This window comes from Amblyomma americanum, chromosome 1 (assembly GCF_052857255.1).
Source record: "Amblyomma americanum isolate KBUSLIRL-KWMA chromosome 1, ASM5285725v1, whole genome shotgun sequence".
NCBI lineage: Eukaryota > Metazoa > Arthropoda > Arachnida > Ixodida > Ixodidae > Amblyomma > Amblyomma americanum.
Window position 1 is genome coordinate 145,023,342 of NC_135497.1, and position 17,327 is coordinate 145,040,668.

The window sequence follows — 17,327 nt, forward strand, 5'->3', positions numbered from 1 at the left end:
ATATATATATATATATATATATATATATATATATATATATATATATATATACATATACATCACCTGCTTCCTCCACGTCTATCATGGACGTCCCGTTCACGCTTCGGGAGCTTCAGACTGCGCTCAGTGGCCTGCGGCGCCGGTGTGCACCAGGTCCCGACGGCATCACCAATAAAATGCTGAATAATCTGCCCTTGCAACTCAGGAAGCAGTTCCTTAACTTCATCAATCGAGTATGGGAGACTGGCGACGTTCCTTCGTCATGGAAGGTGGCACATGTAGTTCCAGTACTGAAGCGTGGCAAAGACATGACAGACCTTGCCTTGTATCGCCCTGTGTCATTGGCCTCCTGTGTAGCTAAGTTGATGGAGAAGCTGGTAAATGATCGCTTATCGTGGTGGCTTGAGGACAGCAAGGCACTGCCAACATGTATGGCAGGATTCCGTCGAGGTCTTAGTGCCCAAGATAGCGTCTTAGACTTGGTGAGTCACATTGAACACCAGAGAGCTTTCGGCCTTTCCACCTTAGCCATTTTTCTTGACGTTGCGAAAGCTTAAGACAACGTGCTTCAACAGCTTCAGAGCTCAATTCTAAACAGTTTGCAAGGCACGGGCATACAGGGTCTTATGTTAAGATTCATTTACAAGTTTATAAGTGATCGCGCGGTTCGTGTACGGTTAGGGAGTACGTTAAGCACCGAAAGGGTTCTATCACGAGTTGTGCCTCAAGGAAGTGTTCTTTCCCCCACGCTCTTTAACGTCGTAATGGCTGGCCTTCCAGATTCGTTGAAAAAAAATTGCAAGCAAGTGCGTACATCAATATATGCTGACGACATCTGTATTTGGATTACTGGCTACTAACACAAGCGATTAGCCCTGATAGCTCGACAGGCTCTACTTTCGGCACAGGCTTACCTTCAAGGTGTGGGATTGTGTCTGTCAGTGGAAAAACCCGGCATTGTTCTGTTTCCAGGTGTAGGAAGACGTCAAGCGCGGTTGAAGATAGACTTCGGACACTCTTGCATTCATCAATTCAACCACACGCGTTTCCTGGGCGTCACTATTGACTCCCGTCTACAGTGGCGAAAAGCTGTTGACGCGATTCTTTCATCTGTATCTTCGCGTATCAATGTGATTCGTAGAATTGCACATTAGCAATGGGGAAACCATCCTTCTTCAATGGTCAAACTTCATGAAGCGCTGGTGGTTAGTCGCATGATGTATCAATTACCTTTAATTTCCCCATCGGCATCACAACTTGAACGTCTCGAAGTTGTCCACAGAAAGGGCCTAAGAAGAGCGATTGGAGTTCCTCAGGCGGCTGCGAATAAGGCAGTACTTCATGAGTCTCTATCGAAACCTCTTAGCCTTATCGCTTCTCAGAGACTACTAATGCATCTTGACCGCCTAGGAGAGACGGTAGCTGGGCGATCCCTTCTCCAGCGGCTCTGCAAGAGATATGAGTCGAAGGCTTACTTGGCACTCAATACTCTTAGTTCTTTAGGCCTTAATGTCCGAAGGCAAAGGAAACGGTTGAAACCCCCTGGTTTTTTCCGACCCTCGACTGTAAGGTCACAATTCCCCATGTGAGCGCAAAGCGCAGCTTTCCTTTGGCAGCAACGCGTTCGCTTGTACTTGAACACTTGGAAACAGAGTATGCCCGCCATCTTCAAATTTTCACGGATGGTTCTGTGGACAAGGTCAAACAAGCTAGCGCAGCGGCTTTTTACATTCCTTCTTTGGACTGTAAGTGGCCCGTACGCTTTACTGCTGTCGTATCCTCCACAACGGCTGAAAGTGTTGCTATTGAGGCGGCTTTACGCATGTTAGGGTCTTGTCCGGCTCAACCTGTTGTCATCCTAACTAATTCAAAATCTGCCCTTCAGAGGTTACAGCGCGGATTCCCTACTGACGCCTTGTCTATAAGCTCTCTGCGCTTGGTGCACAATCTGCACAGCAGAGGCTTTACTATACATTTCCAATGGGTGCCCTCTCACATAGGAGTCAACGGTAATGAGGTGGCAGACAGTCTCGCCCATAAAGCTCTCTCAAGGGTTTCATCAAAAAAAGTACCTCAAGATGGAAAAAGTCTCTGCAGGAAAACGGTGCTCGATCACTTCAGTACCCTGTGCAGTGCGTCTCACAAGCCATGTGTGACCAAGGGACTGAGAAGATCTCAGACGACCCTACTACATCGAATTCGCATGGCCTCTGCTCGCACTCCTGCATGGATGCATAAGACCGGCATAGCATCGTCTCCGCTCTGCTCTTTATGTGGTGTGTGCGGGGATATCGAACATTATATTATGTACTGCCCAGAGTACAACGCGGAAAGGTATGTGATGTTCGCTTCCTTCAAGAAGACAGGAACCCGTCACAGTACAGTTCAGGACATTGTCTACCCGGGTGGAAACCAGACATGCAGAAGCGAGGCTGCAAGCCTTATTTTAACATTTCTACAGGACACGGATCTTGTTTCTAAATGGTGACAGCAGGAACTGACTATGGCCTACTGTGATTGAATGTGTGCGTAGATGGTGTCATCCGGAGTGGACTACGTTATACTGTAAGTGAATGTGCGTATGGATTGTGGCACTACAATGGCCTATGTTCTATTGTGACTGAATATGTGCATAGATGGTGACTTCTGGAGTGGACTGTGATGTGGACTGATGGTGTGCATAGATGGTGACTGCAGGAGAGAATGTGTGCTATATTATAAGTGACTGTGCGCATAGCGGGGTAGATGCGACAGGCTTTAGGACATTATTAACATAGAAGGGACGCTATGGTGGAGCAATTGCCGGCAGAATAAGCAAGGCTAACCCCACCTGTAGCATTCAACACCTCAACTCAACTCACTCGAGCGTGCCGCAAACCGTGCGAAATGGCGGGAGGTTAGGAGCAGTGAAATTTAGAAGACCCAGTGCTACCGCAATGTCATCGTGTAAGGGTAATTAAGCGACCTAAAAACTTTCCTTGTTGTGAGTCTACTATTCTGTATTTAGCACTTATTGTAATTGTCTTGGTAAACGCTACTGCATTGTTTTCTAAATATTCTTGGCGTACATTACTTTCTGTACACAGACACAACAACGCGCTGTCTCATTTGAGCAGTGCATATAGATAACAATGAAATTTTACAAGTTCAGGGCACATGTATGCATGCAGTGCGTTCCAGTAGTAAATACAGAGTGATATTTTGGGGCTCAACTCGTAACTATCTCGGTTTTGTCTACGTATTAGCTCAAACAACACTACAAACACGTACAGGTGAGATGGAAAGAAATGCGAACAGAGCGGGGACTAGGCGCTCCACTGTTCGCATTTCTTTTCATCGCGGTTTTACTTCGGTGGCAGGAAGAAGACGCTAGAGTCGTCCGTCAGTCATTCTAAGAGGACTCTGACATATCGTTTTCGTGCCACCCAGGTAAAAGCGCGGTCAAAAGAAATTCAAACAGTGGAGCGCCTAGGCTCCGCTCTGTTCGCATTTCTTTCCATCGCGATAGTACACGCACAACAATATAAGCATGTAGGCTTTCCGTCCAGTAGTGCCTTGAGGGCTTGTCTTATATGTTTGCTACTTAGTAATAACGCAAGAAGTCGCTGACATAAAAAATAACTCGAAATTTAAAACGACTGATAGTGACGAACTGCCGATGATGTGAGTGCAAGAGAGGGCAAGCAAATTTTTGGAAATAAGGATGATGGTTAGAGAGGACCATGGACTCAAAATTGACGGTGAGTGATGAAAAGTAAAAATGAGGGCATTTGCCCACCTCTGCTTAGCGCACACGGCCACAGAACAGCACGGAGTGATACACCTCTCTTTAAATATTTATTTTTGCGGGCTACATCCGCACTTTGTCGAAGAAGCAGACAAGCGTGTGCTTTACTGTAAACCCCAAAGACGCCGTCATACCAGCAGTTTTGTACGGAATATCTTAGTACTCAGCGCTAAAAAGTCTGCTGATTTAGCTAACATATTTAGGTGGCGCGTCCTTGAAATCCACAACGAAGGATCGGGCACTGCAATCAGAATCGCTGCCTCAAGGAGCTGCCCTAAACTGCTAATTGAAGTAAACAGTAATGTAAAATGTAAATACAAACAAGTGCATATTTTCTCCAGCTTTTGTTTTTACTTGCTGGGCCGAGTGGCCCGACGCTGCCCTGCTGGCTGTGCTTTTATTTCTCGCCGCTGTATACGGCGATGCTACACCGGCTATCCTTTCCCTCACGGCGCGGTTGAGGTGTGCATTGAGAAGTGAGAGAGTTACTGTGCCATTTACTTTCCTCAAAAACAGCTTTTTTTATCTCTTATGCTGCCCCGATAGAGCATCCTTTTGGTAGGGTGGCGACACTGATCGTTCGATCGGGAGGCGCCATACTGAATCACAAGGATTACGCCAATTCCAATAATGAAGACTCTTCTAAATTTAATCGGAAATAATATTTTCATGTCTGGAAGAAGTACTGGACGCTTTGGTGAGTAAAAAAAATTGGAGGATGCTTAAGCTTCGCCTTTAAGAGCAGGATACGACAGCGTGTAGCAGCATTGCCAAGGAATCCACGGAAACGCCATTGTCCTTCGGTGCCAGCCCTTGTCCGGATAATTTAAAGAAAGGAAACATATCTCGGTGGACACCCTAACCGCGCCGTAAGGCAACGAAAATGAAAATAAAATTTTCTATGGAAAGGAAAGGACGCATGTCTCACATACCTCGGTGGACACCCGAACCGGACCGTAAGGAAAGGAAATTGAAATGAAAATTGGTTTTAAGGAGCGGAAATGATGTCTGTCTCACAATTCTGGCTGGACACCCGTACCGCGCCGTAAGGGAAGGAAAATTCATTCCCTTACGGCGCGGTCCAGGTGTCCACTGAGACGCGCCATTTTTCGCTTACGGCCAAAGACGCCGACGACACCGGCTTTTCTGCGACACGAGCTCCTTAACGCTGTCGCGTTAAAAGTTGGAGAGGATACTTAAGCTCCGCGTTAAGGGTATGACGCTATAGCTTAGTGGGTTAGGCTTTCCATCCTGACCAGTTTGGCACCTTTGAACGCATTTTTCATTTCTTAAAATTGTTTTAGTTAATTAATCGATGAATTGCACACACTAAATTTTCTTAATTAGCCTCATCAAGCATTGGCTTTTCATTTTGACCATATTGATACCTTTGAAATACCTTTTTTTAATTTTGCCATTTTTATTTCCTTAATTAATCAAGAAATTACAATAATTTTATTAACTCGTCATCGCCTATCAAACCACAAATTACCATGCTACGATTTTTTTACGCAGCACCTGATTATTTCCGACACGCTGTGCCGACTATTACTAATACTAAGCCGACGGCTTTTCGACCGGACGAGCTGTATACGCTATCGCGTAATGCGCGACAATGCTGTTAGGCTCACAGCCTCGAGGGTGTAGGGGAGTGCAAGGCACGGCGAAAGGAGAGACATAGGAAAGCGAAGTGAAATTCTACATTGTTGAGTTGAAAGCACCGAAACGACACTAAGTTCCCAAGCCGAGACATGCATCTGTCGCTTCGGAAGTTACTCATATATATAAAATTACTTATCTTTCCCATGTGGTACCCATGTGGAAAGACAGAGCGAGGAAAGGTGAATGCAGCCGCAATCACCTCCATTATTCTTAGAAATACGAGGCATTGTGCTTTCGACCCTAAGATGTGGCGTTTCTGCTCTCGTCGCAAGGTAAAGGGGATGAGCACGCGGGCAGTGTGCCTCTTCAGTTTTATATATTAAGTCGCTGATATATTGGCAGAGCATGGTTGGTAATAGGGACAGCGTAGAGGGAATGCGCGTACGGGGTAAACGGAGTCTCATACATCGAGAACAATACGGTCATGCCACTCCTTCCAGCGACTGCATTGCAAGGAAATTACATCATTGAAATGTTCTTGCGGTATCGTTCAGTCTGTGTATATATAGTTATAGCATTTACCACCTAAGAGTGTAGCACTTTATCAGCAAATGGATATTGGTCAGAGTGTAAAGAGAATTTATTCCAGATCATGAAACAATAGGAGACGCTGTGAAACGATGATGACAGGTTGTTGATGTAGCACAGAGTACACAAAAACATAGACACAGTTTCAAGACATTGCACACAATGTGCAGGATTAAGGTCTGCTTCAGTACTGCTGGTCCTGTGAGGTTTGTAAGACGGCAATGTTTGTCCTCCGGCTACTGAAATCCCACAACACTGGCCTAGCATAGAACTTGTGTCAGTTTGCCTTCTTAACGAAACGAAGGACGATGGACATTATTACTAATGAAAGAATCCAGTTGCATATCCCCAATAGCACAAAGTTTGTGAGATGTGGGCAGAGCTTATCATGTAATATGGGCCTGCCAGAAAAATTCGCAAATAAAGAGAGTAAATCAACCAACGAGAGAAGGCTGGGAGCCGACCTTGTCCGGCTGCTTGGACCTGGAGTCCCAGAGGGCTCTGGTTCAAAGAGTGCGGGCAGCGGCTACCGCTGGCCGTGGTACGTGGCCGTGTTGAGAGAGAGATGTGGGCTGCGTGCATTACCGCTGACAACGTTGTGGAAGACACGCGGCACTGCAGCAATAGGCCGCAGCATTTATTGGGTGACCAAGCTCTCGCGATCAATCATTAATTTAACTGCCACTTTCCAAAGTGGCAGGATGGGCGCACTGCCTATCCAGTGTGCGGAACGCACTCAGCGTTAGAGACGCCAAGCCTTGTCTAGCCGTGTTACATCACAACTTTCCGCCGCCTATGCAGTCCCTCGTGCGGCCAGGAAACAACCGATCGCTCGGTCTCCTGCAGGTGGTTTGGCAGTAGTTGTGAGCCTTCGGCCGCTTGGCAGCAGAGGTGGGCAAATGCCCTCATTTTTACTTTTCCTCCCTCAGCCTCACTTTTGAATCCATGGCTCTCCCTCACCCTCGCCCTCATTTTGATAAGTTATCCGGCCCTCCCTCGCCCTCACCCTCACATCGTCGGCCCTCTCTCACCCTCACACTCACTAACGGTCATTTTAAAATTCGAGTTATATTCTTTAGTCTGCAACTTGTGGCGATATTACTCAGCAATAAACATACAAGACAAGCCTTCAAGGCTCTATTGAACCAGAGGCTTGATGCTTGTACTGTTGTCTGTGTGCGGGTACGTGTGTGTGAGCTGTTTGATCTAATACGTGAGACAAAACCAAAACCAAGACAGTTACGAGTTTGGCCCTAAGACATCACTCTGCCTTTACTTATGCCACGCACGGCATGCATACATGTGCCCTGCACTTATAACATTTAATTGTTGTCCATATTTATTTTGCTTATACTGCAATCCCCACTGGTGAGTTTAGAAGGATGGGATACAGATAAGTAAACACGACGTAATAACGCAGTCAATAAACACATGAACAAAGTAGAATATCGTAGCTTGAAATTGTAAGAAAATAAGCATGCACAACAGATTTTAAACAATACTGGAAATAAATGTCGACATAGATGATTTCGAAACGTGGTCATTGGTTAAGAGTTTCCCTTCAATTACTGTTCGTGGAAAGAATGCTTTAAACGGTTATTACGCATGGTAAATGGCCTTACTGTGTGTCTTTGCCTAGTGGCGTAACCAGATGAAAATATAAATTATTCTCGTAAGATCTGCTTTATATGGCCGTTAATAAATTCAAAAGACCAATTCTAGTCGTGACACACGGTTTCTTTGCGTTGATGGGGGCAAGTTCGCTTTGGTTAACAGTTCTGTCACTTACGTACGTCCAAATCTATTTTAAATGAAGCGAGCTGCTTTCCTTGGCACCAATTCTATCTTATTAGTGTAAGTTTTAGTGAAAGTGTCCCACATAACGCATGCATACTCTGGTATCGGCAGAATTATGTTTTTGTAAGTGAGCAGTCGGACAGAAGGAGTAGGAAGTCTCGAAGCTCCCTTCAGAAATTACAACTTGCGCTTAACATTAGCCATTATGTAGTCAATGTGCTTAGTCCAAGTGAAGTCATTAGTGATCAAGAGTCCAAGATACGTATAATGTATCTCGAGAAAAACTCGAGAAAAGTTTAGATAGGATGAATGTTTAGGTTTCTTATGTAAAGCGGCGTCTGCAGTAGTGAGCAGTACAGCTTTGTGGTCCGATAATCTATCTACTATCCGGCTAGTTGTTTTGACAGTAATTGATCCGCTAACAAAAAAGAGGTCGAACATTTATTGAGAATTTCCCTGAAATATGATATTTTCTTCTACAATCTGTAATAGGCCGAAGCCAAAAGCAATGCCCAACATAGCTTCACCATGGGGGCCGTGCTTTTTAACTGAAATAATTGACCAGTCTACTGCAGACAAATTAATATATCCTGAAAGTATAATACGATTATTAGGTTTAACATTCGTGCACAAATATTGTTTCACTTCCTATAACACGGCAATGGTAGAGTTGGGGGCCTGCAGATTGTTGCAATAATATATCTAACGTTTCCATAGTGCGTTGTGCAAAAAATGCACTCTACATTGGGTACATCAGTCATTGGTAAAATTCACAGGGGTGATTTAAACCGAATGCTGACATCTCCACCTCTACCATCACGATCCTTTCAGTACGAACTGTAGCCAGTGGTAACTAACTCACTGTCAAACAATCTATTGTTAAGCCAAGTTTCTGTCAAAACCGCTATTTCAGGGTCGTGAAAAAGCAGGAGGGCCTCCAACTCAGTTGTCTTGCTATGACACTTCTTCAATTAGCATTTAGTATTTTCAGGGTCTGAAGACTCTTAGTCCGGAGACAGTTTTATTTCTTTCTAAGCCTAAAGTGAAGAGCTCTTGTTTCATCCCAACCATACAGTACGCGATTAACGCTTAGCTTATCATAGATTAGGTTTAAAGCTTGGCGCCCTCTTCCCCCTCTTTTTCAGAGCTTTTCCACTGCTTTCGTATTTCCCTAACTTCTTTATAAAAGACATCAGCTAATGATTTTGAGATTTTTTGGTGTTTGGATTTTGAGCTGATTTTGGTGTTTTTGAGTTATTAGTATGATCGTAATGTTGAAATTTTTTCACAGAAGTCGAGGATTTCAAAACGACTGGGCGCACCTTATTTATTTCTTTTTTACCAACCCTGTGGCATCTTTCGACACCACTCACTGTTAAACCTTGTTCTAGGAAAAAACACCATCAATTACTTCCTTTGCCAGTTCCTTGGTAGTCTCCTCGCTAAACTCTTTCATTCCGTGAATTCTCAGGTTATTTCTCCTGCCTCTGCTTTCTAAATCGTCTAGCCGGTTTCTAACTGTACTAAGCTGCTCCTGAAGTTCCGATATTGCCGATTTCATGTCTTTTTACCTCCGTGGCTACGACATTTAGGCCCGACAGCTGTTTATCAGTGCCATCAATTCGCTGAGTTAAACCGGAGAGTTTATTCTCAGTTATGTTTTGAGACTCCTGCAGACCCCCCTTGTTGAATTAGCCTTTCTCTGGCCTTCTAGTAATTCCGATCGCATTTGCTTTTCAATCGGGCCAGGATTTTTTTCAACACCGCCACAAGACAACAGATCTTTTGATAATGCGATGACGCAAGAAAGGAAACGCTGAACACACACAGTGGGCAGGTCAGCAGCCCTAGAAAGCGATCGTCACTCCTGCAGCAATGTGCAGATTTGGAATCACCAGCCTGGATGGCAAAGCAAAAGCAAAAGCTTATCATGCTGCTTCGTTTGCTGCTGCCATGCTCACTGTGCTAAAATGGACTGCTAGAATCAGTCAGCTCGTTGTTGTGCATGTGTACAAAAACTAATGTACGTTAAGAGTATTTAGAAAACAATTCAGTAGCGTTTACCACGATAATTACAATGAGTGCTAGGCACAGAATAGACTCAGAACGAGGAAATTTTGTAGGTCGCTTATTTACCATAACCCGATGACACTGTGATTGCACTGGGTCTTTTCAATTTCTCTGTTTCTCATCTGCCGCCATTTCGTGCGGTTTGCTCCATGTTCGTCTGATGATGCTTCCACGCGCACGGACGGAAAATGGTGAAGACCACGCTTTCAAACTACAGCGTGAGAGACCATGACACTTTCAACAACAACTCTTGTGAACGCGGCTACGTGACGAAGACGACAACATTGCAAGCACAGCACGAGTGCTTGGCAGTTCGTACAGGCACGATGTTAGGATTTCTCCCAACTGATTGTTCTAATTAGGGAAGTGTATGAACCGACCGGCTTAAAACCGGAGTGGAAATCCTTCTTGGTGATGCGCCTCGCGTCTACTGCTCTGTTGCTGTCTTTTTGCGACGTGTTTCGTGGCGTATCCTAAAAGCTTTGTAAATAATTTAGTTAATGTAGGTAGAATATATTTTCAATCTTATAATTGGCATACTTAAAGAAAAGCCGTGGCGACGGCGTAACTGATTTTTTAGGGCCACCGCGAGTTCGGATCCCGCTCCGCCAGTTTAATTTTTTTTTATTTCTTTAGTGTCTTCCCCCGGTGCGGTGTCGGCTTTCCGCTGCAGTGAGTCCCTTATGCGGTCACTTAAAATAAAACGTTATTGAGGCCACTTGAAAATCAAACGGCTCACTAAAATGCAGCATTTGGGCTGAATAATAGTAATCACTGACTCCTCGAGTCTGGAGTGGAAGATTCCTGTGGTTGCAATTTTAGTGCTCTATTGCTTCCAATCCGCTGAAAAGGGGTTGTCTGTCTGTCCGAAGCCTGCTTCTAGCACGTGGGCCACCTTGGTCACGTGACTTTGTGACGTCATCACAAGCTGCCCATCGGATTGTGAGCAAACTGCCCACCGTGGCAGTTCAGTTCAATGATCAGTCGCGACAGATTCCTCAGGAACAACACAGGTCTCACAAGCCCCACCGCTGGCAGCAGCTGCCATAGCAGGGCAGTGGCGCGTAGCTTAACTGCTGCACCTCTGCGCCTGGAGCGGAGTCAGGACACTCAGGTATCGGTGAATGTAAAGAATGAACAATTCTTCCGCAGTACAAGTCTAAAATGATGCAATAACACGCAAACTTACATCATATGACATATCCACCAAAGTAAGCAAGTTCAGGCCAAGCAACGGCATAGAAAGTGAGGATAAACCATGCGAAATAGGACTAACGGTGCTAGCGCACGATAATTCATGGTTAACCCCAAGCGAAACCGCCCGTGATTTTTTTGCTTGCACAATACGCCTTACTCAAACACTGAGGGTCAATTACCTACCATGTCTCCTAGACATTTGGTTCATAAAATCAGGCGCTTGATTACGCGGTCACAGGTCTTACCAGGGACAGAATTAAACCTAGAGATGTTGATGTTATTTGCAAAGCTGTACAACTTTTTCTCTTTAGCACATCGTACAATGCAAGGTGGAGCGAGCGATGATTCAGACCAAGGTTTTTAAGGTGCTGCTTTATTTTTATGGTAAGACTACAGTACAATGGTCGCCCTTGCCCACCACATTGAGGCACCGCTTTCTCATCCCTCAGTTCCAGAGAAAACAGACTACAGAAAGAAGATATGAATGTACTGAACTACTCACAGCATGAATAAGAAAATTCGACACCAACGCCGCCGACAGGCTTTGATTTGACAGTAGAATTTCGCAAAAGCATTTTTTTTTTGCGCTGCGGCCAATTCTGTGCAACCTCACTGAGCTGAAATCTGACTTCGTTCCGGCAAAGAAAGCCTAGAACTTGGGAATTCAACAGTCTTACTATAGTAGAATTTCTACGTGTTTTACTCGACACTCTGACCATCCGACAGATTGGGGGCTGATAATGAAAAAGTTGACTGCGGTACCGTGGTTCCCGTAGGACTGGCAGTCACCCCCACGGCCCTGTCAGTGGCCCCTTGTTAGCGCAATATACAGAGTGTTTCACCGAATACTTAATGCAACTTAAAAAAAAAGGTTTCTGAGTTAGAAGAGCGCTTTTTTCTGCGGTGTAGTACATCACGACGACGGAGAAGGTGTGCTGCACCCGCGTTTCGTGTTCACCTCGTGTACCTCCAGAGTGCAGAAACTACGTCTTCCCCGGGATCTTGACCCTAATAAGTTGCGCTTTGAAATGAGAATTCATAACAGACGGCACAGGCAAAAGCGTTAGCCCGGAGTACGGTTTGGGCCGCCACCCTCGCCCTCGAATAGTGAATTCTGCCCTCCCTCACCTCATGATGTCTTCCCTCCATCGCCCTCGCCCCTACATGTCTTTCCTCCCTCACCCTCGTCCTCACGTATTTTCATCCGCCCATCCTCCCTCACCTTCACCTCACCGAATGAAATCCTCACGAGGTGAGTTTGAGGACGCCGTCGTGAGGACGCCCCTCTCTGTCCAGGTGTATACGGGCTGTTTGTAGGCGCTTCCAGATTTTCATATACTGCCTCTCTGAAACTGTCTTTGGGCTGGGGACGAGATAGCACGGAAACCACGCACTCTTTGAGCTTAAAGGGACCCTGAGGAGAACTCTATCAAATTTTTTTTTTGTTAGCAAAATCTGATAGTTCGGCATTTCATGGCTTTGTTGCCGCTTGTCCGGGAGCGAACCGGGAGCTTGTTTGGGAGCTTGTTTGGGGCCAACGGATTGTGATTCCTTGAACGGCGCAGTTGCACAGTGCAGCAGGCGGCGTCGAGGTCTGCCACGGTTGCAAGGGCCAAGTTATTTGTTTATTTTTCTGCCACAAAAAAAAAACGGATGGGTGCTCAAGGGCGGTCGCGTTTAAAGTTGGCGGCTTGAAACTAAAGCCGACGCATGACGCTTCAACGGCTTCCGCTAGGTCCAACGGGTCCATTGGATCGTCCGGGCTCTCTCCCACTTGCATGTACCTTCAGATATGTACTGTGAATGGATTAAATTAGCTGAGAGCTCGAAAAGAACAGCTCCGCCCAACTTCCGAAGCTATTGAATTACGTCACAACGCGCACTTCGCCGCGGAGCCGAATCAGTCTGGCCGGGCCGACGGCGGCTGGCGCATTCGGCGCGAAATGGAGACATCCCCCGAGTCTCCGCCAGTGCAGTCAGAGTACGCCGAAGCCGCCGAACGCGTCGGCGGTCAAGCGCAGTTGGAGTATAAGGGTCTCGCTTTGGCGGATGTGACATCGCCGTGCAGTGCGCGCGCGCGCGTTACGTCGGAGCCTAAACGCACCTTAACAGAGCCTGCGCTTAACCGCTAACCAACGTATTCGGTGGCTGCATCTATGGGAGCCACTGAAACCCCCCGCCCACTCACTGAATAAAAAAGGTCCTGTGTCGACGCTCAGAATCGAACCAGGGCCTTTGGCGTTTGAGGCGGAGACGCTACCACTCCGCCACGACGGCTCAAGATTTAACCATGAATAAAGGCGCATATAGAGAATGCACTCTTCCGATGCAGAAGTCTCCGCGCTTTCGGTACGTATATCCTGGCCTAACAGAGCTAGGCCATCAGCAATTTTTCTGAACTGCCTTGTACCTTGTCTCCCGTCCCTAATAAACGATTTCCGTTAAGTAGTTTGAAGTTGACTGGCACAGCCGGGAATGTTTCGCCGGGCAAGCGTGCGAATACACAAGTGCTGCCTTGTACAATCACCGACCATCGTGCCATCATAGTTTTTCATCGACCGTGGCGATCATCTGACCAGCCTTAAAAGGCTCCTTCAAAGTTTAACTAGCACTTGAAGCGGCACTTGGAGTTCCTCTGCTGTTCGGCGCTTGTATGTCGAGGTGCGTCAAAAACAAAACCACGGGGCACGCAAAGCTCATAGACGCGAAGCGCCATTAAAAATCGAAACTCTTCTGACCGCCTGTGGCGCCGCCAAGCATCAGTTTTCTTTGCTTCCAGCATTCACGTTGTCTTTTGTCTGCCTTCCTTGTGTGATGAAAGTGCATTATCGGTTTTAAAACAAAGCTTACTTCAATATTTAACCGCGCAACCTTCCTTTGTCAGCCTGAGAGATTCGCGGCCCCATGTAGGAAGGAAATTTCCTCCAAGGTGGAGCCTCTTGTCCCATGACGTCGCCACGGTTGTACTTGCGAGATTGGCCTGTGGCGGCGATACCTGTATTTTGTTTCTAGCTTTTTTCTACCTTACAAGAGCTTTGTTTTCAGTAAGAGCGGCGTTTTTGTTATCGGGAGCTGGTATTCTATCGGTACAAGCCAACTTCAATTTCTCCTCAGTGTCCCTTTAACTCACGCGCTCGTCGGGAACATAGTCGGCACGCAGTGAAGCAGAGTTCAGAGTTGCTGTGCATAAATAAGGGGACATCTCTCGCGTATGCTAATGGCTAATCTTTATTGCAACTAAGCTGAACTAACTGCAAAATGCTCTTTACTGAATTCGCCTTGAAATTCACCTGTCCCGACGCATACGTTTTCGTGCTAGTGAACCACATCGATCTCTCCTGACCTGCTTTCTCAACGATAATAAATTCGAAGTGCGCAAAATGAACGGAGCACAGCGCAGAGTTGGCTTCCAAGGATAGCAGTTTGATAGATATGGCGCTCTATTAATGTAGCGCCTCGCAGATATGAAGACCCAGAAACAGCCCCGCCACGACGTATTCATTATCGGCGATATTGCAAGCAGGCGCCGTGTTGTCAGGCAGGACTTTCAGTGACAACGCGTGGGGGCCAAATCAAATGTTCACAATGGGGTGGCCGTCTACTGCAGCCCTGTTGAAAAACGCTTCTGTGCCGCACTCGGAAGGGTGCGCTAGACGGTGAAGTTTATGAAAGTTGAGAAAGTGGTGCACATGGAACGCATAACGTAATACGCATATGGTTTCCGGCTGACGAAAGACTGTCAGTTTGAAGTAGGTCAGGGCAGCTTGTCAGCAGCTGTTGTGATTCGCAAACATGGAAATGCGATATTATCTGTGGGCACGTTAAAAAGCTGTACACTATGCACATAAAGCCCCGAAAAGAAACGCTAGCTTCGGCCTTGCACATGCTGGAAGCGGATCTTTTGCCGTCGTCTCTTTGCGCTGTTTTCGTGTAAGAAGCGGTATCAACCAGCTCAGTTGTCTCTTATATTTCAGTTGGAAGAGGGTTAGTACAGGTTCCATCAGTACTAGCGCTTTTCTGTCTCGAAGTTAGGCTCCTGACCCAAGAGAAGCTGCTCGCTGAGCGCGGGCCATTTGTCAAGCGATGCATGAGACGCTACCGGTTCAGTGTGACACGCGCCAACAATTATACTAATTGTGCCAGTGTGCCAGAAGCAACAAACAAACAAAAACAAACGCAGTGACCCTTAACCAACGGCGTGGATAGACGCCCGGTAAAGGAAGTAATTGTTAATGCTTCTGGAAAAAAAATGTATGTCCGTTTTTCTGTCTTCATTTAGGGCATCAGATGCAGCTCATGAATAAAAAAAAAGACACGGTGTTATTGTTAGTTTGCTTTCTCAGCTCGTTCTTGTTTGTGCACAGCTCGAACGCGTAGACACTCAATCCTCACTACTTAGTGCTTGCGAACAATATACAGCTTGATGTCACATTTACCGAAGGAAACATAGAACATTCATTGGTCTTCATGTTGCGTGAATCAATTCATGGTTTATGCATTTAAAGACTGGTTTCGGCTGTCAGGGACGCACAGTACAAGCCAAGGTGACTCGGTATCATTCTCTGCTTCCAGTCCGACCCTAGGCGTTTTTCAGAGCGTATCTTAACGTCAGCCCGCGAGAGAATTCGTGCGGCAGTCAGCGCACTCTGCAGCTTTGACAGCGAGTTGCCTTTGCGCACGCGGTTGCACGTTGAACAGGCCCCCGTCTGTTGCCCATCGTTTCCCGTTTCTAAAGTCGTCAGACGCGCTGCGCTGGGCAACTGGAGCGCGTCGTCCGCGAGACTCACCGCGAACAGCGCCGCGGCCGCGTAGGCGACTCCCAGGGGCCCCGAGGCCGCGCGGTCGGCAGCCAGGGCGCTCAGGGCCACCAGCACGGTGCCCAGGAACTCGACGCCGAACGCCTGGCTGGCGTGCAGGCCCTGCGCCAGCTGCTGTGGTGGCTGCTGCGCGGGCCGCTGGTCGCGTGGCGCCAGGCCGTAGAGCGCCGCGGCGCCCAGGCAGGCGCCCGAGCACTGGGCAGCCACGCACAGCAACGCCCGCACCACGCTCAGCCGGCGGCCGACGAGCCGCGACAGCGTCACCGCCGGGTTCAGGTCTCCGGCGAGGCAGTGTGCGAGCGCCGCCGCGCTGGCGCCCATGGCCACGCTGCACTGCAGGGGCGCACTGTCGACGGGCTGGCCACCCCGACGCGGCTGCAGTGGCACCGTGAACACGGTGAACAGCAGGCTGCCCAGCAGCTCGACGAACACGCGCCGCCACAGGGGCCCGCTGGCCAACTCGCGCCGGCACGGTGGGGGCTCCTCGGGCAGCGAGTCCATGAGGCGCCGCATGCGCCGCAGCGGCGAGCACGGGGCGCTGGCCATGGCCGCCGCCGGCTGCCGCAATCGATGCGCGGCGCGGCCTTTTATAGGGGCCCCGACTCCGGGCTGCGAGCTTGGCTTCGGACGGCGCAGTGAGCGCGCATTTGGAACTGCCTCCTTGCGTGTCCACTTCGCGCGGACAGCAAATCACATAAGAGCGACCCTCATGCTCGTGAAGTTTAACATCCCGAATATGTGCATGGGCTATAAGAGTGGAGGGCTCCGGGTTAATTTGACCACCTGGGGTTCTTTAACGTGCGCTGACATCGGCACCGCACGCCGGCGCTCCTGTATTAATTTAGGTTGTCGTTTGACAAAAAAAAAAAGTGACTGTCGATTTGCGTTGTTAGGCCAAATGCGAATTATTTGCGCTAGCAGTTTTGTTTTCACTTCGGTTCCGGCATTCAGATCCAGTGTTCACGGATGGAAGTTGTTCGGATAGTGATAATGGGTTGATGTCCATATATGGGGAATTGAGTAATACAGCGCGAATTGAAAAAGGGACGAAGGAAGACACACAAGCACGAGCTCAATAGATTGCTCAATGAATTACCAACTGCCTCAGTTTTACGCGGAATTGGTCATCCTCTACATTCATGGATCCCTGGGAGCACTGCTGCGATTGGGCAGATTTCAAAAGGAGCCACAACTCAAGCCAAAAGTAGCGATGCCAATAAACCTTAGCGCTAAATTTGCATCTAAATAGAACAGAAGAGATATTGTGAATACAACCTTTATTAATGAACAATAAATAACGGAATTTTGAATCAACACAAGAAACAGAATGAAGAGCACAAGTTCACCCTTTTGCTTGGTATCCAAGCCACAGAAAGGTTGCAGATAAACAAATAAATTATTAAAAGTTCAGTGCACGTGCACATAGCTTATCCACAATAGATAGTGTTAGTCCAATGTTTAGAGGAAGC

The 17,327-nt window shown here is 47.4% G+C and overlaps 1 protein-coding gene across 1 annotated transcript in view; it reads right to left on the bottom strand.

Annotated features, from left to right (window-relative positions):
- LOC144113818 (lens fiber major intrinsic protein-like) overlaps positions 1-16,412 on the bottom strand; it is a 41,022-nt gene extending 24,610 nt beyond the window's left edge. Inside the window, exon 1 of the mRNA XM_077647154.1 lies at positions 15,829-16,412. Coding sequence (XP_077503280.1) covers positions 15,829-16,404 — 576 coding nt within the window. The 5' untranslated portion in view covers positions 16,405-16,412. The remainder of the gene's footprint in view (positions 1-15,828) is intronic.
- Between the last annotated feature and the right edge of the window lie 915 nt (positions 16,413-17,327).